Source organism: Lepisosteus platostomus, chromosome 10 (genome assembly GCF_059453375.1).
Source record: "Lepisosteus platostomus isolate fLepPlt1 chromosome 10, fLepPlt1.hap1, whole genome shotgun sequence".
Classification (NCBI taxonomy): Eukaryota; Metazoa; Chordata; class Actinopteri; order Semionotiformes; family Lepisosteidae; genus Lepisosteus; species Lepisosteus platostomus.
Window position 1 is genome coordinate 54,640,059 of NC_142620.1, and position 24,379 is coordinate 54,664,437.

The 24,379-nt window shown below is 46.0% G+C and overlaps 2 protein-coding genes across 3 annotated transcripts in view; one reads left to right on the plus strand and one right to left on the minus strand.

Moving 5' to 3' along the window:
* The first annotated feature begins 8,144 nt into the window (after window positions 1-8,144).
* sash3 (SAM and SH3 domain containing 3) lies at window positions 8,145-20,497 on the plus strand. 2 transcript variants are annotated; one of them, XM_088597407.1, is made up of 8 exons: window positions 8,145-8,299; window positions 12,980-13,072; window positions 15,033-15,173; window positions 16,036-16,174; window positions 16,657-16,817; window positions 17,455-17,661; window positions 18,002-18,143; window positions 19,012-20,497. In XM_088597407.1, exons 1-8 carry the CDS (start codon window positions 8,243-8,245, stop codon window positions 19,200-19,202), a joined length of 1,131 nt encoding a protein of 376 aa, XP_088453533.1. In that variant the 5' UTR covers window positions 8,145-8,242; the 3' UTR covers window positions 19,203-20,497. The 2 variants fall into 2 exon arrangements, with proteins under 2 accessions (XP_088453533.1, XP_088453534.1); XM_088597408.1 differs by having other exon boundaries at window positions 16,669-16,817.
* Window positions 20,498-20,597: 100 nt separating this feature from the next.
* zdhhc9 (zDHHC palmitoyltransferase 9) overlaps window positions 20,598-24,379 on the minus strand; it is a 28,247-nt gene continuing 24,465 nt past the window's right edge. The window contains exon 9 of the mRNA XM_088597409.1: window positions 20,598-23,996. Coding sequence (XP_088453535.1) covers window positions 23,841-23,996 — 156 coding nt within the window. The 3' untranslated portion in view covers window positions 20,598-23,840. The remainder of the gene's footprint in view (window positions 23,997-24,379) is intronic.

Genomic DNA, 24,379 nt, shown 5'->3' on the forward strand with positions numbered 1-24,379 from the left:
ATGTAGTCTTTTGGGAATCTGTATGTTTCACTGGCACTCTGCACTCTTCTGACACACACCCCACTTTGACCCTCCCAGCTTTGAGCTACACAGCTCCTCCTCAACAACAGCGAACTCTTTTCCAAAAGGATGCCCACTAAATGCAAACATTTCAATGCCAGCCAGGTCTCCTTGAGGATTGAAACGCGAGTAACGGGCTCAATGAGCTCTGCCACTCTGTGTCTGTGTCTCAGCTCATTGCACAAGGCTCCTTTTCCTGTCTGCTCAGTGCAGGGTCTTTGATGTGCTCCGGTGAAGGTGTTGAGAAGCTACAGGATATCCTGTCAGGACCAGCGACTTGAAACATGCCCCCAGGTGCAGCACGGTGAGGCAAAGCTGCCACAGGCCAATGTCTAGATTGTTTTCCTGAAATCAAAACTTTTCAGTATATATAACTGCACAAAAGTAGGACATCTTAAGAACAAAAGGAGGATACCCAGCAAATACAAAAAGGCACTAATTAAATTAGCACTCATTTACACAGTGCACAGAGTAAGCTGAGATGAGAATGTGACAATATCCATCCGTACTTTTTCTAAACACTTTGAGGTCCAGTTCAGGGTCATGGGGGGAGCCAGAGCCTGGCCTGGCAAGCAACAGGCGCAAGGCAGGCTACACCCTGGGCAGAACGCCACTCCTTGACACAAACAGACACACACAGACACGAGCACACATTCACACCAGGGCCAGTTTTCCAGAAGTTTATAAATCCACTAGGACGTCTCTGGGCTGTGGGAGGAAACCAGTACGACTCCTCACCAGGGGAGAAGATCCGAACTCCATGGAGAAAGCACCAAAGGGCTTCAGTGCTGAGAGGCAGAAGCTCCACTGTGCCTGTGCCTGTCATGATGTGACTGTATAACCTACTGAAATAGACTAGAGGAAAACAGTGCAAGTCAAGGTACAGGATGAGTACAGTAGAATGAAGCAAAATTATACGATTAAGCATTAAGAAAGAAAGCTCACAAATATGACTTAAGAACAGAAGGGCAATGCAGGTATAATTCTAAATACTGTGAAAGCTTAATACCCACTACCGACAGAGTAGAGAATTGAGAGCTGAAGCCCCAGGTGTTTCCTCACTGCAGGGGTTTTTCATGGATCCTTGTCCACTGAGTGTCCACTAAGTGTCCACTATCATGCTGTTCAGACACAGTTTCCGGGCTCTTCAGATCGCAGCTGAAAAGGAATCACAGGGTATTACAGCCAGCAACAGCACCAAATCAAACAGGAAACTGACCAGTGTGCACTGAACTGCACATCTAAAACCCGTCCAAAAATACAAAATACAGCCCCTGTCATAGTGAATATAATTCAGGACACAGCCATGTGGTGACAGCTAGTCTCTTATTTGTACCATCATACTGGAGAGTTGTGGGAGAGAAAATCAGAGCTGTGTGCAAATCGTCTGACTAGCCTTCTGGGGATCTGTAGTGACTGTTCCAAGAGAAACGATCTGAATGAACGATTCTCCTGCCCTGCAATCAGCACTGAGGGTCAGAAAAATGCTGACACTCAATAGTCAGTGGCTATTATTAAAATGTATCATTCAAGGACTACAATATCTAATACATTCATCTTTATGGTTTTATTGAAGACAAGCGATTGATTGGCATTAAAATGTAGTAAGTCTTCTGTGACCAAAGTCTATATTTCAGACAATAACAGTTGGGCGGAAAGATTTTAAGTTAGCTGGCAGCCCAGGCTTCTGCAGCCAGCTGCCAGAACAGACCAATCTTGTGCCAAGGACCGAAATCTGCTGGGAGAGAAATTAAATGGCTGAGAGAAATCCCCACGCGCTCACGGGCAACAGAAGATATGCCACTCGTCACACTCTGCTCGTTTTCTCTGCTGTAAAAGTGAAGTTTTCAGATTCTGCACGATGTCATCCCAGTGCTTGTGCCACATGTGAGCAGCACTCCCTCACCGCGGGCGCTGTTGCTAGGCAACCCTATCGTCACGGCGGCAAGGTGTGTGAGTGCGGTTTTATTGGAGACGTCGGTTCTTTGTTTTGCCTGATTCTTATCTCATAACAGCCTGAAAATAATTTAATACTGAAAACAAGCAGCTTGGGCACATTAATGATAAGCTTACTTTCCAGAAGACTGTGTAGCTGGTGTCTTATTGACAACATGCGAAACAGAAAACACATCCAGACCTTTAAAGGAACTATGACCTCCTTACAGTGGAAGTTTAGTTTAGTTTCCTATATCAACAGTCCTTTGATCCATCCATTTTGGACCCCGGCGTCCTGGCCAAATTTCCCATTGGCCCTTACCAATCATGGCCTCCTAATAATCCCCATCTATGAATTGGCATCATTACTCTGCTCTCCTCCCCACTGATAGCTGGTGTGTGGTGAGTGTTCTGGCGCACTATGGCTGCCGTCGCATCATCCAGGTGGGGCTGCACATTGGTGGTGGTGGAGGGGATCCCCATTACCTGTAAAGCGCTCTGAGTGGAGTGTCCAGAAAAGCGCTATATAAGTGTAAGCAATTATTATTATAATTATTATTATTTTCTAACCACTTTATCCAATGCAGGGTCATGGAGAGCTGGAGCATATCCAGGCAGGCAACAGGTGCATGATGGGGTACACCCTGGATGGGACACCAGTCCATTGCAGGACACACACACAGGCCCGCACACACTCACACCAGGGCCAGCTTGCCCAGAAGCCAGTTAACCTACCAGGATATCATTGGACTGTAGGAGAATACCAGGAGGAAACCCACATGAACACAGGGAGAACATGCAAACTCCATGCAGACAGCAGCCCAGGTCCATAGTGCTGTGAGGCAACAAAGCTAAAAACTCCACCACCATACCACCTCACATCAACACTCTTCGCCAAAACGCTTTCTTTTTTCCAAAAACATTTGGTCATCAAGAATATGTGGACAAGCGAATATGTGAATAAAGAAGTGTCAGGGTGCTCAGAGTGGGCAGTGCAGCAGCGACTGCAGCACTCGTGTAACTGGACGGGCGACAGTACAGTGTCACAGTTAAAGAAGCAGGACAGGCAACATGCTGGCATTAACACTGAGTCAGGGCAGACCTTATCTGCCAGTGCCATCCCCGTTCACAGCAGTGCTGTAGCAGATCACTGGATCTATACCCAGTGCGTGGGGGCCTCACTTCCCTGCTCTCCCCCTCCACACACCCACACCTGAAGAGGCTCCAAAGCTGAAATACTCTCAGTGTGGGATTAGCTCGTACGTCTCCCTGTACACATCTATCACTTGATTTCCAGTGTTTTATTTCATAAAAGTATTTAAGAACATAAGAAAGGTTAGTAAAAAGAGGAGCCCGGGCGGCTCATGTAGCTCTTGAGGTATTTAGTGGCTAATTGATCAAAGGATGCCATTCAGCTGTTTCGTGAAAGAGCCCGGTTACCGGCTTCAACAACATGGACGAGTGGCTTGCGCTGGACACATGCCGTCTTTTGGCGGGAAGTCAATGTGCAGGCCTTTCCAGCCCCAGTCAGAGCAAGCTGTGCCTCCAGCTCTAGTGCGTGTTTATGTGTAGCGTGTCAGCTGGAGACCGAACTGTGCCACCGAGCGGAACTGAAGCACAGCCAGTGAGCGCGGAGGGGCCCTGGTTGTGGCGGGGGCTGGCGGTCCCCCTGGGGCTTCTGCACTGACATGAATACATGCTGCAGCCCCCATCGAGGTGAGTGTAGCAGAATGGAGTGGCAGGTGAACACCGAGCTCGGATTCGAGTCTCCCTTTACAATCCCCTCGTGTTGGTTTGTGTCGGGGGCCCTGGGGGGGGACAAGCGGAGGAACAGCACGGTGATTTGGCAGGCTGGTCGAGTGGCCCGTGTCTCACAGCGTCACAGCGTGTCTGTGACATGTGCACTTCCACAGAAACCCGCGTCGTGCTGCACAGGGCTGCGGAACGAATCAGCAGATGGTGGAAAGTTTCTAAATAGCCTTCCACATGAGAATTAAAGAAGATGTTTTTACTACTATACACAAGCCACTTTCTAAAGAAATTAGTAACTTTCTGTTTGTACATATTCATATATACTACTGGAAAGAGCTGCACAGAATAGGGCCCATCGAGCATGCAAACTGTTCTGAAACCTGATGGGTTTGAGGTGATCAAGAGAAATGCCGTATTTAAGAAAATTAGAAAAGCCCAGAACCCCTGTTAGAAGGATTGGCACTGTTTGCTAAAAGCAGTCAAGGCTGCAGCATAACGGAGGTCACATCTGCACAATAACACTACTAAACAGCCCACATTAATTTCGATTTGTCGTGAACACTGGCAAAGGCCTGCTAGCTGTAGGAAACAGCATGCGGTTCGTTGTGGAAGGTACTCAGTGGCACACCAAAGCAGTGTGGCATACTCCAGTGCACGCTAACCAGAGCCAGTGCAGTTTCTGTAACACCCCGAGAGCACTCACACTCCCTCCATTTCTCACAGGCTATTACAGGAAAGGCACTACCTTGAAGGGAGATTCTATGGGGAAAATTTAGAAGAGCAAAGCTACCTGATTTCAGATTGAAACTGTCGTGCTTTTCTCTTAAACGTACGGTGACACATTCACAGTGAATAATTTCATAGGACAGGATATAAAAACCAGGAACAAAGCAGGATCGGGTCTAAGACAAGCAAGACCCCAGGTGCTTGGTGCTACAGGGCGTAACCTGAGTGAAGTTAGCCATGGAATAGAATGGAAACCTCTACTTATGGTGAAGCAAAGCAGTAGTGTTAATGGCATCTGATCTTGTCAGTCTTGAAGAACTCTATAAAACATTGTTGTGAGAAGCAGGTGAGGCAGATGTTAAGTGGACAAAATTTACTTATTAGTCTTTCACAGTATTAGTGCAATAGCACCATTCATGGAAACTGGTGACTGGCGGTTTTCATTGCACTGTGCGCACACTGCCTGACATGAGTCCTCCCCAGCTCTCTAAGTGATTACATACCACTTTTCAGTGATTTTCAGATTGCAGCCTTTTTTTATCTGATAATATGTTTATTCATGTTTCTGTTCAGGACTGTAACTTTGTCATAGCTTTGCTGAGATTTGCTGGATTTGCTCATGCTTCTGTGTTTTTCTTTTAACCCTGTTCTCGGGATGAATCAAGGCTCATGTTGCTCAGTTTGGAACAGAACCTTTGAGGGTATTTAGTGCAGATTGCTGTGTATCCCTTCCATCACAGCAAGGCAAAATTAAGGCATGCAATCCTGCATGTGGTCAGCAGTCAGAAATACAGCAGCTGGTGGTTTAATCATTGAGACTTCTCACACACACATCATGCCAGAAATGTCTCAGTAACTGTCTCTCATTGTCTGAAATAGACAAGGAGTTTCAGTTTTGAAGAATGTTTTTCTTATTTCACTTGTGTTTTTTTCTTTTTGCGGCTAGCGTGGCCTCCTCTGTGAATTCATTCTACACTCACCGGCCAAAATATTAGAACATGAGAAAGGTGACAAGCAGGTGGAGGGCATTGGGTTATTTCAGCTCATTTAGCTGCTCTCTGCTGGTGGTCAGCAAGGCTAATGCTGTATGTGGGGTATTGTCCTCACCAGGGAAGTTAATGGAAGCCTGACTGAGGATTTCTAATGTTTTGATCATTTGATATAAAACCTTCGGAGCTTGCAAAGAACTATTGTACCTTGAGCCTGGGAGTTATTGCAGGTCATTTACATACAGCATAAGTCTTGTACTCAGGAGGGTTTCAATAACACAGACATGATTCTGGGACCATTATCCCCAAGTCCATTACATCTCCTGGGCAGTCAGCAAACGCTCTTCAAAATGTCCTTCAAAAGCCACCTTTCCAACTCTCCAGCATTCTGATGTTCCCTATCCCACTGTCAGAGGCAACTCCTCTCCTTCCTTCCTCTCCTGGTTGTCTTATCAAGAGGCACATGTACCCTGTCAATTCCCAGCCTGATTTAGTTTAGTAGAGTCAGGAGCTGTGCTTGACAGTGGGAGATGCAGCACTTCTCTGGACTGAAATTGCCAACTTTCAATTTCTGACTTTTGCACCTGCTTAGCATCAGTTACACGCTACTAAATCTGTCCAGTCTAAACGATTTTCACTTTCAACACGCAAGGCCACACTCTAAAAATATACGTGGGTGTCTGTGTAAAGTGTACGACTCTGTGTCTTTACCTGTTCACAGTTATTGCAGACTGTTAGAGGTGAGAACAGCCCTGGTCAGCTGCTTTCTCTTCCAAATTCCTGCAGCAGGGCAGCCCACTTAATATATTACCCTGAGCATTGACCAGGCACACAGCTGTGAGCGAAAACAGTGTTGAAAAGTGGTTTAACAAGGGCAGGATTTCGTTGAATTCACACATCCATCTTCGTTTGTGTTTCCTGAGTTGCAGAAACCACATCGCAAGCAGTGTAAGAAAGAATGAAGAGGAAACAGCCTTAACAAGAAATACCCTTCTGATGAGCTGCTTGGAACTGCTGAAATTTTACCAGCCACCCATTGCACTTCTGCTTGTTCTGGTGAATTTAATCAGCTGAAATTAAACCTGCATGGTACTGGGACCACAGCCCTTTGCATTTCTGCTTTCTACAGACCCCTTATCCACCAGTTGTGCCTTCTCACGTAAGCTAATTAAACAGTTTTCTTTCTGTGCAGGGTGTAAAAACAGCTCACTACCAATATTTAGTTTCACTTAGGAATATCAGGACAGGTAGCTGTTCATCCCTTCTGAAGCCCAAGGCAGAAGCAGCACCAGACCCCCGCAGACGGCTCTGTCCACATGCACCAGACCCACACTGCTTTCTCCTCTTTCCTGCCAAGAAGGTGATGCAGAAGCAGTGCCAGTCAACTCCCGTCTGGATAGGAATCTTGCCGAGTGCTGGATCACAAGACTCAATGTGTTTTTCAAAGCCTAATTTAAAATCCTAATTGTTTTTCTCCTCCTACACGCACAAGTATGAGATTTTGTTCCTCCTCCTGGCAGGACGTGATGAATCACTCTGTTCTGAAACTCTTCCACTGTCTGTTTGGGTCACAGCCTGTTTTGCAACTGAATAAAGAAACAGATCAATTGAGCAACACCTCCTGTTTGTTGCTCTTTCGTGGCACGATATAGCAAAAGTATCTTTTACCAGAGCATGAGGACAGCTTCTGCATTTCGCATTATGTTGTGACTGTGCTTTAGCTATACAAAGGTGGATGAATAACTAGTTTCAGACAATGAGAAGTCTTGCAACTTTATATATTGACACTCCTGTGCATGTTTGATTGTAGTTTTAATACTATTTAGCCCTTGAATAGTTGAACAAGGGTAGAAATTCACATGAAACTTGCTAGAACATAGGTTTCTTCTGTCCTTTCACTCAGGTTTAGTGGTTCAATGACTTGGTTGAATTTATCCAGTGGGCTATTGTTTAACAGTGTCATTGATGAAGCGTTTGGCTAGAAAACTGTTGGGAAGCAACTGTTTTAGATCAAACTGAAACTGAGTTCCACTCACTAGATTACTAGTTAGATTGTGAGACTAAGCCCTGAGAGCACAAAACAGCTAAAAAACAATCAATTGGTTTAATTTAGGATTTGGTGGCCTAATTGATTGAGAGCTCCGCTGGAACAAAAACAAAAGACACAGAGGGATCCTAAGACTGGGAGACACTTGTCCAGTCAAGCCTTGCAGAGGACTTGTTACAAATCCTGAGGCTTCTAAAACAGTTCAATAACCTTATCATCCAGGTTCCTTAGAAGTGAAGATTTCTCTTCAGCCCATATCAATGCTAACCCATGAGTGCAGAGGAAATTTGTTCACCATTTTAAGCGTAGTAGAGTAGGTGTGTGCTCCAATCACAGGAAGCTTTAGGAATCAAGAGAGTCCATCAAAACCCAAGGTCTGATAAGGCTAGCAGGCAGTGTCACTGGTTGCAATGAAATGTTCCTGAGATGGTTGTTAAAGGATAAAGATAAAAAGGCAAGTCCTCTTGCTGACCAGTGCTTGGGTCACCTGTGACATCTCGGGGAGGTTGTTGGGCCTCAGCTTGTAAACAATGACACCCCAGCTTCCTGTTCTATCAGACACCCAGAGCGCTTGACTGCACAGTTCCTGCAAGGTCACGTGACTTCCTCAGAGCGCTCCTCTCCGCAGTAGGCGGCTGCTCTCTTTCGAAAAAAAATCATTTCAACAGGATACCGGGGAGGAAGAGACACGCTTGTGCGAGAGACACGGTGTACGTTCACCCCACAGTTCACCATGCTGCGAAGGAAGCCCTCCAACGCTTCGGACAAGGAGCAGGTGCAGAAGAAGAAGGTGAGTGGGCATGTGGCGGGGTCTCGGGGTCGTGGGTTTGTCCTGCGTTGGGGAGCGAGGCCAGCCCGGTGACCTGAGAGCTCTCAGGAAGCCAGCAGTTGTAGAGACTAGAATTCACCAGAGATGAGAGAAACATTCGTGGTATCAGCCTCTCAGTGATTCACGGGTGGCAGGGAGCTTGATCTGCTGGCTGTTGTCACTGCGAAGTGCCTGAGGTGTTGGGTCATAACATGTTCAGGTTATTTAAACTCCTGTGCTGTTGCTTCACATCCTGCATGCCGGCCTCTGCCTTAATGTATCTGACACTGTCTGTGAGGCTGATGCTCCTCTCAGAGGGTAAATGTCTGTGTGGCACTGGGACTATCGCTCAACCAGGTGTAGGAGCACTAAAGTGTTTCCAATATCAATTGGTATCTTTTCCCTAAGCTTTTGGGCAGTGAAAGAGACTTCAGGGTTACTGAAAGTGCAGCTAAATTTGAGGAAAATTCTCCTACAGTTGCTGGGCATTCTTTCGTGAGTTGATTCCCTCTTGCAAAAGCTGCCGAAATAAAAACCTTCTTCTATCACGCAAAACGTCAGAAAGAGCCTCTCTGATCTGTGAAAAGGTGGGAGCCTTCGCCTCACAGCGTTGTCCATTCTGCAGTGCTCTGGCCACATGCCACATCTGGATAAAGCTGACTAGCAGAGGGCTGATGGCAGACCTGCAATCTGAAATAGCTCGATAAACCCACTATCGCACAATCAGCCAGGCCTATATCTTCACGGAGACGTTTTTTCCAACTAGGACAGACAAGCCTACGCAGTGAGTCAATAGTTACACTTGTGTTTAACCCCAAAAGTCACTGTGAAGAGGCAAAGCTTCCTCCCACTCTGTCATTTCTTTTCTAGCTCAGACCAGAATGAGAGATTTCAGAACTGCACCAGTGGCCCTCATAAACCATCAGACCCTGCTCTCCTGATGACTGCAAGGGCATCCTCAAATTAATCGTGTCGTGCTATCAGGAGGAGTCATCTTTTGTTTTGCAGTTTCTGCAAATTAAGTGTTCAAATTATGAGTAGTCACAGCCACCACACATGAAGGTAGTGGCTTGTATAGCAATGCTACATTGCTCTAAATTAAGCCATCCTTCATGACGGCTGGAAATACAATGTCAAATTGTATCACCTTATTTTGAGAGTCCTAAATATTAGCCTGATAAAAATATTCAGTTTTACAATAGACAGTGTTCTCCACACAATGTGAACAAGAAAAATAAGAAAAATATATTGTAGCTGATTAATTGCAAATCCCACTGGACTTCATTAAATTCTGCATATCAATTAAAGATTAATTCACATGATATGGAAAGTACGTTTATCAGATATATGAGTATCTGTTTAACAATTATTTATGACACCTCAAAAGGAAGCATAAGAAATAAGACGTGGATTACAGCCATAATTAAGATCTCGCTTGCTGACTGTCTAATGTGTGATAATTGCTGTAATTAATAACCTGTAGTTCATGCTGTTATTTTAGCACACAGTTCATCAGAATAATTTTGGAATGATAAGAAATGCAATTATTTAGAAGGAGGAGATGTGAATCTGTAATGCAGAGGTTGCATTTTTCTGTTCTAATACCTGTTCTTATGCCGTTGCGGTTTTTTAACAAGAGCCTTTGTGCGTCTTGAGAGGAGATGGTCTGATTTGCATACAGTGAAAAGAAGCATGCTAGCAGGGAAAAGGCCCAGACTATTGCAAGGTACTTCCTCTCCAACCTCCTGCAGCGATTGGCTGAGGGTAGCCGTGTGGCCACACCTACATCCTGCGGTTAGGCAGAAAGCAGAGTCGAGTGCAGATAAGGGCAGCGCAGCTTCAGGGTGAGTCAAAAAAGATGCATTTCTCAAAAAGCAGCCTGAGCGCAGTACAGAGCATCGGTTCGTGCAGTTGTCGTGGAATTTAACATTAGCTGTCTTGTTTTGGATCTAAAGTCCAGTACAGTAGCTCACAGTACTATGAAGAGCCCTTAAGCTGTAGATAATAACACATGCGTTTGGAATTCCTGCTTTTTAAATATTTTTTTTAATTGATTGTTGACTGTTTTCTTCCTCACGTGTTGGGCTTTCCAGTTCAGAGCTGAGGATGTAATTCTGTCAAGTCATGTAAAACTCTCTGTGCCATAGCATCATTTTTAATCAATCATTTTTGACATTTTTATCTTCAATATTAACAAGCATTAATACTGCGAATCTAATGTACACAAAACACATCCATGGTTTTAATGGCTTAATTTAAAGCAAGTTTTATTAGGCTTAATTTAAATACACTTTGTTCTCCATTCCTAATTTTTGCATAGTCAGTAGTGGCCAGATAGGTTGGTTAGTGAATTAGCCTTAGAGAACCAGTATGGCTTTTCAAGGTCAATCTGTACATCTTTCCAATTTGATTACCCCTCAATCAATACATTTCCCAAAGGTGTAGCTTTCCCTGATTTCTGATCTAGAAGAGGAACGTTCAGGACTCTGATCACAACCACCTTCCTCGCTGTCGCTGGATATTGGCCATCTGTGTTGATAGCAGGGCTTTGTGATAGCTGCTTGCAAATGCTTTGAAGAATATTCATTACTGTCACATGTAACACAATTAGCTCCACATGTGACCAGCAGAGACAATCTCTTTGGAAACTAAACCTACTGTATTTACCCCAGATACAGGTACAGATCGTTTAAATGTCAGATTCACTTAAGGTTTCTTATACTTACAAGAACTACAGGATATATTCTTACAGATAGGACAAGTTCCTACTGTTGTTCAGATCTGGCAATTAAATAATTATCTTGACTCATACATTAGACACTCTTCTTAGTGCGTTTCAATATGTCCAAAACTTGCAGCTTGATTTCTAACTCACACCAGACCTTGGCAGCATATCACTCCAACACTCCTGCGTTGTCTCCACCTTGGTTGCCTATAAAGTCACGTATTCAATACAAGCTCTAGTTACTGACTCCATCACGCATCCCTGAACTCTTCCCTTCTCACACACCCTCCCTTCAGTTGCTCACTGTACTCGGGACTAAGTCTCAGACCTCGTGTGATCGTGCCTGTTCTCTTTTCCTTCGACTCTCCTTCTTTGTTGTGGAATGTCCCTCCCCTGACAAATTCCTTGACTCTCTTCAGATCTGAACTCAAAACTCCTCCTTTTACCAGGGCTTATGTCTCATTGCCCAGCATGATACCCTGTATGTTATTTGGTTTATTTATTTTTTTTACTTTTATTGTACTTTTTTATTTTTTTCTTTATCACTATGTATGGCATCCTTGGGTCTGGAAAGGTGCTTTATTAATAAAATAATAATAATAATAATAATAATAATTATTATTATTATTATTATTATTATTATTATTATTATTATTATTAGCAAATAAAGAAGGGAAGCTGTAAGTAAGAATCATGCCATATTTGTTTTTAGAGTATGACGTTGGGCGTTTGGTTTCTCTGGATTTTCTCTACCACACTTCTGTTGGCTTTCAGTCAGACTCATGGTGTCCTCACTGTTGTTTGCATCACTGCTGGGTCGCTGAACATTGCTGGTTGGTGGTTTGTGCAATTAGAGCAGTTCTGCACCCCGGAAACGTCTGCCTCTGCACTTGCTTCTGCTCTGCTAAATGTATCCAGCTGCTCCAGTTTTAGTGTCACACTTGTCTTTCTCTGCCTTCAGCGGTTTCGAGGTGCTGACACACATCCTGTCAGACCAAGGCCATTTCTGAGCAGTGAGCCTTGTGCAGAGAGCTCAGCACGAAGGCAGATTTCCTTTTGTCAACAGAGCCCACAAGTCCCAGTGTGGAACACACAATCCAAAAGACAGACCAGGACCTTAACTAGATCCTGCAGGAAAATCTACACTTATGAGCGAATTGTCTGTTGATCAACTTAAGCACGGGCATCATGTGGGTCTGAATCACTGACCGGTGTTTCTGTCCAATGTTCAGTACAAAATCCCTAGCTCAAGAGGCCAGCGTGTTTGTTGGCAGACACCTGAGTTGATAGGCTGCGCAAAACCTCATTACACCACCAGAGTTTCAGAGTTTGGCTGTCTTCCACTTCCACTTGTGAGGGTGGGAGGTGCTGCTCTGAGCAATTTTCATTTTCACTTTATTCTCATACAGTGTGTCAGTTCCCTGTTGAAGCAATGCAAACTTTCTGTCAATCATTCGATTAATTATTCGATTATTAATCAATCAATGAATTGGTTTTAACATGGCGTAGTGCCCTTTAAAACAAGTTGCCATGGATCCCTTTGCTCTTGGCAAATAAATGAATGGGTTGGAGGGCACACATATTTGGGCAGGTGATAATTTGCCTTGAGTGCAAGATCAAATAAAAACAGATCAGAAGTAACAATAAATGTGTTATTACCTCTCACAGGCCTTCTTATAATCTTATTTCAAACCTGAATTGAACTCTGCTCTTGCATCCCTACTCTTCCAATTAGCAAAACCCTTCATGATCAAGGCCCATGTTGTCTACTTCATTTTGGTAGTGAAGACATTGTGATTTTAGCCTTTGATCCAGTGACATATTCCGCATTGTTATTTCTCATTGTATCTGTACGGATATGGCCTTTGATGGGTCTTTTAGGAGAACCTGCTAGATAGAGCAACTAACGTCTCTCCTCCCCATGTCGATCTCCACAGCTCTCTCTTCAGAGGTCCAGCAGCTTCAAGGACTTCATGAAACACAAGCCCTCCTCCCCCGTGGTGGACAAGGAGGGGCCCCTGGATGAGAGCGTGAGTATTCCATAGTTTCTGACCCAGGGGGGCAGAACTCACCCTCAGCTAGGGTGGCACTAGGACAGCCACAGGCGTTCTGTGTTTGAGTACTGATATCAATCCTTAAAAATTAAAAAATGTCCAAAAGAGCTCATTTTGGCTGATGTTCATGCTTTCAGCGTTAGTCAAGGAATAAATGCAGAACAAGAAGACTATCAGTAAAGCTAGTCCCACAGGAGCAGTTAGACAAAGGCCTTCCAAAAGTTATTTTAAAATGCTTGAAATGACACGGGCTTGTTTTGTTTTTTGGTTTGCTCACTTGAGACAGAAAAGTATTTTAAGAATACCACAATGAGCAGATTAAAAAAAGCAGAAGTAGGCATGCTCTGGGTCAGGATACAATTCCAGCTAAAAACATGGAGTGGGGGTGTAGTTCCAATGAAAATCTCTGCCCCCGACCCATTCTCCTGCAGAAACGGCATGATTCATCATCAGCCTGAAACAACAAGGCAGACGGCATCATATTCTTGTAAGAGAAGGCCTTCTGTTCATCTGGACAGATCCGCGGTCTGCGCAGAAGCTGCGGTCTGGTCTGGGCTGAGAAAGTACTGTTGTGCGAATAACCGACCCAAGGGACTCGACTGTCTTGCTGTTCTCTAAATAAATAATTCAAGGGGGAATCAAAGGTGAAGGGCATGAGTGCCTGCTCCCAAACGAAATCTTCAAGTAATCATCAAATCTTAAAACTCAGGAACACCTAAAGAAATTGAGAGTGAAATGGAGCCATGGTTTTGGCACTGCTGCAGGGTCCTGGGTTCGATTCTAGGGCCTGTCTGTGTCTTCCACTTCAGTGTGACTCGTGCTCTGGTTTTTTTCACACCTCTGGAAGACATGGGGGTTAAAGGTTAAGGGACAAATCGAAACTTCCTTTTCCTGGCGAGATTTAATGGGCCGTGAGTCTGTTCCTGGTTCATCAGATGAGCCACGACTGCAGCTTTACTTGTGTACAGACAGGACGTGCTCAGTGAAGAGCAACTGGAAGAGCACAGAAGGGGAAGTGGTCTCTGAGAGAACATGAGCTTTCAAATTTAGAGCAGCTCTGCACCATGGCTACACCAAAAGACAAAAGTGCACACTGAGGTGGTTCTCATGTGAAATCATCTCTTTTGAAAGCTGCGTCAAGAAAAAAAGCATTTCATTTAAAGTGTGGGTGTTCTTTAAACAGGACACACAGAGTTATCAGGCAGTAGTTGCAGACAGAACTCTTTATAGTTCATATTCAACAAAGGTTCACAGGTCAAGATAAATAATCCAAAATGAAAGAAACAAAGATCCCTGTGTTCTTGAAGCAGTGACAGACACTACAGCACGTTAGGCTTAATAACACTGTTATTGACACTGAATATATTTTAGGTTTTTAACCATGCAGCAGAGTGTGACCACTTAACCACCCCTAGGCCCTTATAAATGTCCTCCACTCATTTCTCCTATTCATCATAAGGAGGATGTGAGCTTCAGTTTTTTATTGCTGCTGCAGTGACCTTCAAGGCTGGACTGTCATCACAAGTCAGCACTGACTCGGAGCACCAAGCCACATGGGAAGGAGCCTCAATGACTCATACAGAGATACACAAAGGGAAACGGACGGCTTTGCTTGAAACATTAAACCGTTTGACGTCCTGAGATGAAATAAAACACCATTTGAGCTGAACTTTACCGGAACCTCTCGCATTTAGGAGGCAGATAATTCACCACATGTTTCCAACACAGGAACTCATTTAGTCATCGAGTTTGATTACTCAAAAATAAGCTACTGTAGCTATAAGTCCCCTCGTATCAAAGAGGTTGGGGGATAGGATGGATACAGGACTTCTTATCAACCAGTACACTTTTCCAGGGGTCTGGGAGGGATTGTGTGAAAGATGGGGCAGTGGCCATCACTGGCAGTGACCCTAGCTGTGCCCGTGACTCCTTCCAGATCCTGGAGGCGGATGGCCATCATCCGGAGGAGAGTGGGAAGAGCAGTGGAAAGCTGGGAAAGAAGTGGAGAGCTGTGATATCCCGTACCATGACCCGGAAAACTTCCAAGATGGTCCAGAAAGCGCTGGCGGAGGAAGGGGTGAGTAGCATCCTTCCCAGAGGAGACACTCCTGTGGCCCAGAAAGCCAGAGCTGCAGAAAGTGACTAGAATCCAGCACCATTAACAGATCCTGATTGATCAGCATCCCAGAAACACCTTTATTTTTACTTTTGGGGAAGCCCTTTATTTATTGCACACACAAAAAAAGCTTCTCTGAGGGCTCTCTTGAAGAATGAACAAATCCTGCTTTTTCTTGTTTGCCTTCTCATTGATTCAGAATGACTTTGCAAAAGTCTGGAAGCGTTTGCACATGCTAGTTATATAACCATCCCAGTACCAGCAAAATGTTAAAAAAAAAACATGTGAACAACAGCACAAGGCAGCACAGCATTCGCTTGTAGTAGAAAAAAAAAGCAGAAAGCCTTGAGGCTGTTAATAAGCAGGGCGATAGAGCAGCGCCCTCTGGTGAGAGGAAATAGGCAAACACTTCCTCCTGAGAGACTGCCTAGCGCTGTGGTTGAGCTGAAGGCAGCATTTAAGGTCAGGAGGAAGATTGTGGATTTGACCTATGGTCTGAACAGTTCCACTCTGCAATCTTGCCTCTGTTCACCTGGGTGAATGAGGGTGAGAAACCTTCTCATATCCATACATGTATTCCTGCTCACACAGGATCAAAAGGTGCATGAACACACACTTGGCTTCTCGCTGTCTTGATCTGCTGCTCCTCCTGTGCTCTGTGATCAAGACAAGTATTGAGCTGGAGGTAACAGAGATCACAGTTTGAACAGTTTGCACTGCACTGCCAAAAAACTCCTCGTGTGTGTCGCAGCCCTCAGTTCTTCCAAACTGCGGCTGATTCCTGGGACGAGCGATTGTGAGTGTGGCCTTGTCTCTGCTGCAGGTGGAGAGTGGAGAAGAAGGCTCCATGTCTCCGATGTCGGAAGGCCTGCCGGACTTGCGGATGGCCGAGAGGACGTCTCAGTGCTCCTTCGACTCGGAGGAGGCTGTGCCCAGCCCTTTGAGTCGCCAGCTCTCTGGATGTAAGAGCCTCCTCTGTATACTTAGTGAGAATAATAGTGACTCACACGCTGTGAGTGTGTTCGTGCTTTTCAGATGGTATTTTCAGAGCAGGAAATTAACGTTACTCTACATTGCTGCTGCATATTAATTCATTTCCTGTGAAGTCTTGCTAGTAGATTGTAGGCAGTAAAAGGAGCATCCATTTCCTAAGAAACGCAAAAAATACATCCTCTGATTTAGTCATTTATTGTCATCTTTCAAGAGCCGCCCGTGACAGTTCTGCTAAATAATGCTGGCAGTAGCTTGACTAAGCAGATTGCTAGGATTGCTTCATAGAATTAATTCCGGCTCAGACCACAGCCTGCAGTATATCCCACGGCCAGCTTGACTATAGGTTGCAGGCGCCACATCACTCACTGTGCTTGGTTGCTTAAGGAGAGGAGGGCCTCTAGAATTTTATACTTTTTCTACTGTTAGAAGCCATCTGGGTGACATTAACCAGGTTCTTTCTCAGGTGGAGACAGGCACAGCGTGGACAGTGGCTGCAGTAATCGAGATAGCATGAGACTGGAGGATAACTACACGGGCCCGTTCTGTGGTCGTGCCCGCGTGCACACAGACTTCACACCCAGCCCTTACGATATCGAATCTCTCAAGCTTAAGGTATGCCCCACATACTCCTCGTCGCCTCTCTTGGACAAATATCCAGTGTGTTAAAGTACCAGATAGCAGATCTGTGTGTCTTAGATCACATGGCAGGAGAGCTCCAGCTGCCCCGACAACCTCAGTGTGATGTGAACTCATGCCTAAACACTTCTCGGTTTCAGTTCTGGACTGGAGCACCTTCTGTGTGGCATTTACATGGTTGTCCCTGGTTTGCTTGTGTTTTTCTCCCAATGCCCCAGTTTCCTCCCACCTTCCAAACACTGGCTGGCTGGGTCAGTTGGTATCTTTCAGTTGTTTCTGTGCTTGTGTGTGAGTGTGTTCCTTTGCTCTGTAAGGGACTTGCCTCCACAGTCACACCCTGTGCTTCTGGGATAGGTTTCAAGTTCCCACAGCCCTCTTCCTGGAATAAGTGGCTTTCTGATGATGATGGATTGAGGGGTCAACGAGCCCAAGGCCAGAAACTGGCATTCCCTTCTGCACTGAATTCACATGCACAGACATGATGGAAAACAACATCTCTTGCAGCAATCGAGTGAAACACATTAATAGTTGTTTGTTTGGGTTTTTTTGGACGTGAATTTGGCTTTGCAGTTTCTCCCTCCCACCCCCATGTCCTGCTGTTCTGGTCTTGCAGAAAGGAGACATTATTGACATCATAGAGAAGCCCCCCATGGGCACCTGGACGGGCAAGCTGAACAACAAAGTCGGCTCCTTCAAGTTCATCTACGTGGAGATCCTGCCCGAGGAGTCCACCCCGCCCCGGAGGAAGAAGTGCCACAGCCAGAACCGGCGGGCCAAGCCCAGGACCCTGGAGGAGGTCCTGGAGAGAATCAGCCTGATGGTGACTGGACCGGCCGGACGAAACACACAACAAACACATGAAAAGCTTAGTTTAGGCATTGGTTTAGTAATGCAAGTGTAGATGTGGCATTCTGGGTGAAAGTGATGTTTTCTTGACTGAGGTAGATACAGCTGTTATTAAATCCGGTCTCCCATTCCTTCATGTGTCTCCTTCGCCATTGCTCCTGCTTCCTTTACCCTTCCCAGCGAGCTGTATCCCCACACCCAGCACTGAAAGGAGCCTGTAGCTGATTAATCTGCGGATGTGTGCTGTCTTTCCCCCTCTGGCCCTGCTCCTTCTCACAGCTTGTGTCCCTCTGTCTCCTCCCCTCCCCCCGCAGGAGCTCAGCTCTCTCCTGTCCATGCACGGTTTCCAGAGCCTGGATGACTTCAAGGAGCTGCGGGAGTCTCACCTCAACGAGCTGAACATCACCGACCCCGAGCACCGCGCCAAACTCCTCAAGATCCACAACGATTACGACAGTACGTTGCTCATTACTCCCCCTGCTGGGAACAGCAGGAACCGTGACAAACTGGTGTCAGGCTGGTCAGAAACCATGCCCAGCAGACAGCTGTGTTGTTTAATAGATGACTAAAGCAAAACTCCACCGCACTTCCTTGCAGAAACCTGCTCTGGCATTGCATTTTATGAGCACCTCCCGCTGATAGAAAAACAAAACATTCTGGTGTTTATGTTTTCCTTTGTTATGAAAGGAGAATGCATTCCCTTTCTCTGGGGTGAAGATTGCATCAAAGGCAGAAGCAGGGAACAGGTTTATTCCAAGATTAAAATGCTGGTGTACAATGTATTCATTTAAATTCAGTGCAATTAAGTTATGCTGAAGTTCTTAATTAGAGATAATTAGTAAGCTCTTTTTGGTGGAGGGAGGATCCTATCATCCTGTTGTTCTGGGCTTGAAGCACACTTCATAGTGTGCCATACTGCCTGCAGAAACTCTCATCTGCCCTGGAGAAACACTTTGATATTTTTATCCTCCTTCCCACCACAATCATCAACACAGATTGAAACACCTGCACTAACACTGCTTCTGCCTGAGAACGCCAGCTGCTTTGGTGGGGCTGTGTCCAGGAGGCAGCAGTGTTAACATGCTTTGGAGTGCTAATTTGACAGCCGCCTCTATATTCCAGCCGCAATTGAGAAAAAAACTCTTGACAGTAAGTGCAGCGCAGAGAGGAATGAAAAGAGAGCATGGCGTTTTTAAAACAACAGCAGAGCCGCTGAAACACAGCAGAGCAGTAAGTTTGCTGGGTCAGGAGAATCACCCCCAGGGACCGCAGGGAGGACGAGCTGTCGGCTGGCGTGGTGACCCTGCAGGTTTCTGCTTCCCAGGTGAGAGCGAGCCGGAGGACGGGAGCGAGGAGAGCCGGTCCCAGAATTCCGAGGAGAAAACGGACATCCCCCGGGACTCGGGCTGCTTCGAGAGCTCCGAGAACCTGGAGAACGGGCGCGAGGAGCCGGAGCCCGAGCTCGGCGCCCTGGAGGAGCAGCTGCGGGGCCTGGCGGTGGGGGAGGAGTCCTGAGGGAGCAGGCGAGAGCCAGCCCGGCCCCCCGCCACCTCCTTCCGGAACCACGCCGCCCTTCTTCCTCTGCAGAGCAGCCCCCAGGGGCCCCACCGGCCCCCCCGACTCCAAGCCAAGCACCCCGAGACTCGACCTCCACACATGGATTTACTGGCATTACAAACTCGCACGTTTTTCGGCTCGCTTCGGTGCGTGTTTCATTTAAAACCTTCTGCTGGGAAAGGTTTCAGGGCATCTTTGGAAATGAAGCCGCAGTTCCAGTTTGAACTACTGGACCACAGCGCTCCGAAGGTGAATACTGAGCAAAGACCTGGCTTTCTGATGTCTTCAGGCGAGAAGTGCTCTGCTAATGGAAGTACTACCAAGCAACTGAGGAACTCTTTTTTTATATTGAATTAAGAACAGTAGATAGTTTTCCAGTGACAGACGCCCATCATGTCTTTACATTTTCTGAGGAGATGGTTCTGTACATTAGGCTTGTTGTGAGGGCCTCCCCGCAAAGCCTGGGTTCTGTGAGCACGGGTTCGAGCCTGGGTCGCGTCACTGGCCCGCGGTGACCCGGATTGCTGGAGTGGAGGCTCACGCGAGGGGGCGCTCGGCGATCTCCGCCCCCTTCCCGGGCGCCCGCGGGCGAGGGACGCGCCGCCCCTTCCGATCGGCGCTGAACCTCCTGCAGGGGCCATGCTGCCCGTGACGTGTCAGAGGGGGCGTGGCTGCAGGGTGGGCGGGGCGGAGGAGCCCGTCTGCACTTCCTCTTCCTCCCGTGTCACGTGGATACAAGGAAAAATAATTGGCGATTCTCAAAGCTATATATATATAAAAAGATCGTTGTCCTTTACAGATAGATGGTGGCTAACACTAAAGTCAGAAGATCTCTATCTGACTGCAGGTGAAAGCTCCGTGGTCGAGGTGAATTTGTGCAGAACCAGACTGTTGTTTTGGATGATCGCAAGTAGTAATGACACAGAAATAGATTGTAGCACACTGACCTCGAATGGTAAAGTACATCTCAAATGTTTTTTCCTGGAAAGGAAAAGGTGTAGATTTTTTTTTTCATTTATAGTCAAACTGGTACCAATTTTTATACATATTCTAATTTTAAAAACCGTTATCTACAATGAAAAGCATTTGATGAGCTTCAAATCTCGTACATTCAATTGTAGTGTTTTACTGTCATTATTTGCTCTTAGTCGTTTTGTATTTTTCTGTTCATTCTTTCCTGATGATAATTTTTTTCATTCCAACTCTTTTGACTGTAAACTCTTTTAAAAAAAATAAATGTTGTTTTTCCCCAACATCCTGCAGTTCTGCTACATGTTACACCAAGCACACAGTCTCTCTCTTAGGTTTCGGCACAGGGTTTACCAGCCGTTTTCAAACAATGAGCACACCAAATTCAATAAGACAAGATTTTCTTTTTAATCAACACACATTGATCCTTCATTTAAAAAAAAGTGATAAATAAAAGAAAATATACATAATCACAGTGTTATTACAAAGCAAAGTGAACACAAATTCCAACCGTGATAAATAGGTCTATATATAATTTCAATATTCTGCTCTCTTTCATTTCCTTTATTAATATAAATGATTACAAATCCGGCAAAATTGGTTTTGCACCGAGACTCCTAGTTACTGTACACGTTTGATTTTGGTCACTAGCGGTTTTTTATGTTCAACACCTGGACTGAAGAATCCTGAGCCATTGGTACAAACCAGGACAGTGGCGATTCTATCAAAGCGTGCAGACAGAAGTGCCAGTAGCCCCCTGCTCTCAAGCACGCTCCTGCAGGGCCAGGACGGGCAGGGACACTGTTGCAGCCTCTCCTGTCAAACACTGTGCCCTTTAGTCCAAGCCGTGAGGGAGCCAGCAGCAAGTACTCCTGCCCGAAGAACCCCACTCTGCAGAACAACCCCACTCAGACTTTTTCATCCGCCCTGCAGGTTCATTCATTTTACAACCCCTGCCTTTCCCATGGGAACCAGACACACCCGCCAACACGGGACAATGAAAAATGGATCTCTGTCCGGAAATTAATTATTCTGCAAGGATGTGACTTACAGAAACACGGCTACTTCTACCACACAGCTCACCTCTGTCTCCTCAGGAGGACAGAGGACACTCTCGCCACAGGCCAAGTGAGAACAGCTGAGTCACAAGGACAACGACACACTAGGTCAGTATCTACGCTACGTACTGCTCGTTTCGCTCACACCCCGAGCGCCAGCAGTGCAATTCCTTCACTGTAACTACAATGTTCACAAGGCTAAACTAATCTAGAACTTATGGGCTTGATGAGAACAACAAGTGGTTGGGAGAAAATAAACAGTTTAGCGCTCTTGGGCTGCTGGCCTCTTAAGCTTATCTTTTTTTAAAGGGAATTTAAATATCATAGCCCGCTGCCAATGTGGTCTACGATGCTACAACAGTTGCAGTAGCCTACTCAAGAATCAGAAACACTTTTTTAAACAGATGATAATTATAATAATAAGAATAATTGCTTACACTTATATAGCGCTTTTCTGGACACACCACTCAAAGCGCTTTCCAGGTAATGGGGATCCCCTCCACCACCACCAGTGTGCAGCCCCACCTGGATGATGCGACGGCAGCCATAGTGCGCCAGAACGCTCCCCACACACCAGCTCTCAGTGGGGAGGAGAGCAGATTAATGAAGCCAATTCATAGATGAGCAAAGACATTTCCCGCTATCACATTACTGCATCCTACAGACACTGGCACCGTGGCACAACACTCACCGAAGACTTTCCAGATCTGGACGATCACGTTTCCTGAATTTTCATCCCGTTGCCATTATTAACCACGTCTCCGATGGCCGCCTAGCCCACCCTTACTCACTTGGGCGTGAAATTTCAAAAGGTGTGAAAACAACTGGTTTCCTTGCACAATTCCTTTTGACTATAAAACAGCCCCCAGTCCTGCAGCAGAAAACAGGGCTGAAGCTGAGCTTCATGGACAGCAGCGGCCTTGAGCCACACAAACGTTTCTTCTGAACAGATTCTCCAGGCACAGATCTCTGCACAAATAAGGCGGAGGAAGTGAGGAAAAAAGGCAAAATGCCCCTCAGAATGAAATGAGTGCCTTGCGCTGGAACAAGGCACCCCACATTAACACCCAGACATCGAGACACAGCAGCATGCAATCAAACTCAAATCTCTTCATTTCAAGGGATTTCACTACATTATGAACTTTTCTATTTCACAAACGATGGCTTTTATTTTTAAAAAAGTTAACTATTTTATATAATGCCCTGGTCAAATTATTCTATTCAATGTCTCAGATTATATATTTTTTTAATCTTGTAGGGAATTTCCAAACTACCAAGAAGTCATTAAGCTTCTTCACAGATGGCCTCAATTGCATGTGATAGTGCAGCTTTTAAATAAGGCACAGTTACTAAACTCTAAGGTCTACAGAAACCAAATTTTCCCTTCAAACAAAGCAATGTTGGGATTTACACAGTCACCTGCACAGCCAGGTGTGGGGCTGGATTGAAGCATGTGAGGGTATGAAGAGCCCTGCTGGTCCCTCCTGCACTCCTGTCCAGAGCAAAGGGGATCTGATAACTCCATCCTCCCTGACAGCCCCACCGGCACACGTGTGCAATACAGAAGAAATAACCAATCTCCAGGAACAGAAAGTGGGTTTAATACGCAATACACTACCAGGCTGAGAGGAAAGACCCATCTGTCTTAAATACCAGGGCATTTTTCCATCATTATGAACTCAGTCAATCAAATTAGGTCCAATTTAAACATCTCTTGTTGGGGGGCAGGTGTTGTTGGTATTACCAGCCACAGGAAGTCTGCTATATTTTCTCCTCAGGGATTCTCTTAAAACAAGCTTCCCTTTGACAAAAATGTTTAAAAACGCAACCTGGAGTTGTTATCACTGAGACACAGCCACACCCCCCCCCTTTGCTGCTTACAGGCGGGGATGATTTCTGAGGGTGCCCCACCCCCGATCCATCACCATGTACCTTCTCGGACGCGGCAGGTCTTTGTGCTGTTCCATTTTGTGTCGTACACTGAAACGGTTCACCTGCGAGTCCTGCAGGAGTAATATTTCAGAGGAATATGTTCACGATCAATGGGCCTGGAAGGAATGGCCGTGAAGCATAACGGCTGTAATTAAAAATTGAAATAAAAACGCTAACAGTGGCAATCGATACTTCAGAACCAGCCCTCAGCTAGTGGTACGCAGTCGGCTCTCGTACAGGATATGAAGGCTTTAGGGTCTTGTTCTCGTTTCCCCAGCTGATGTCTAAAGGATTGAGGGCAGTTCACATCAGGTACACATCCCAGTGCTCCCAGTTTGGCGTGAAAGACGGGTCTGTGCTCTACTGCACCACAGCAACAGTGAGAACAAAAGATTCCTCACAGCGGTTCAGTTTGGAGTTTTGCCAAAAGGGCACGAGGATACGAACAGGCTCGTGGAGTTCCTCAGGAGGGGGGTGGTCACCGGCCAAACTGCAGAACACAGATACCTTTGTTTTGTGTTGGTTTTTTGAACGCAAGTTTTTATATTGACGTTTTTTTCCGACTTCAGAAGAGCATGGCGTTTCGGAGCTGAATACTGCAAGGGGAGACCTTCCTGGAAGGTCCCGGCGGCCGGAGTTAAAAGGCCTTCTCCTTCACCGGGGTGGTCTCCCCCGTGTCTCCCAGCGACGGAGGAGGGGGCTCCTTCGGGGAGCTCTTCTCCGGCGAGGATGCTATGCTGGGCTTCGTGTCATCCGGGGTGTGCTCGTTTGGGATCAGGGGTGCTGTGGTTTTCTGCAGTGTGACAGGAGGACATTGAGAGCCTGTTGTAGTAAATCTGTCCCATACTCTGCTTGCACACTTCAGTCATACACAGTAGAAAGTAGTTACAACACCACCAATGGAGAACTTGTGTCATTACCACATCCACTGCAAACTCCCTTTTTTCCCCCCACTCATGACTATACTGCCCTCCCGCCCTCCTTCATATCAAGATGGACAATGACCAGCTTCACCCTGCTGCAATCTCAGCTAAACGCGCTCCATCAGGTATTCACCCTAACCAGGACTGTCTGCTCCTCTGTATTCTCAGCTTCCTGCAATGTTATGGAGCCGAGCAACGCAATGGATTAAGCAGCTGCAGAAGCATCACCTTCTACACAGATTCTTTTTTCTAT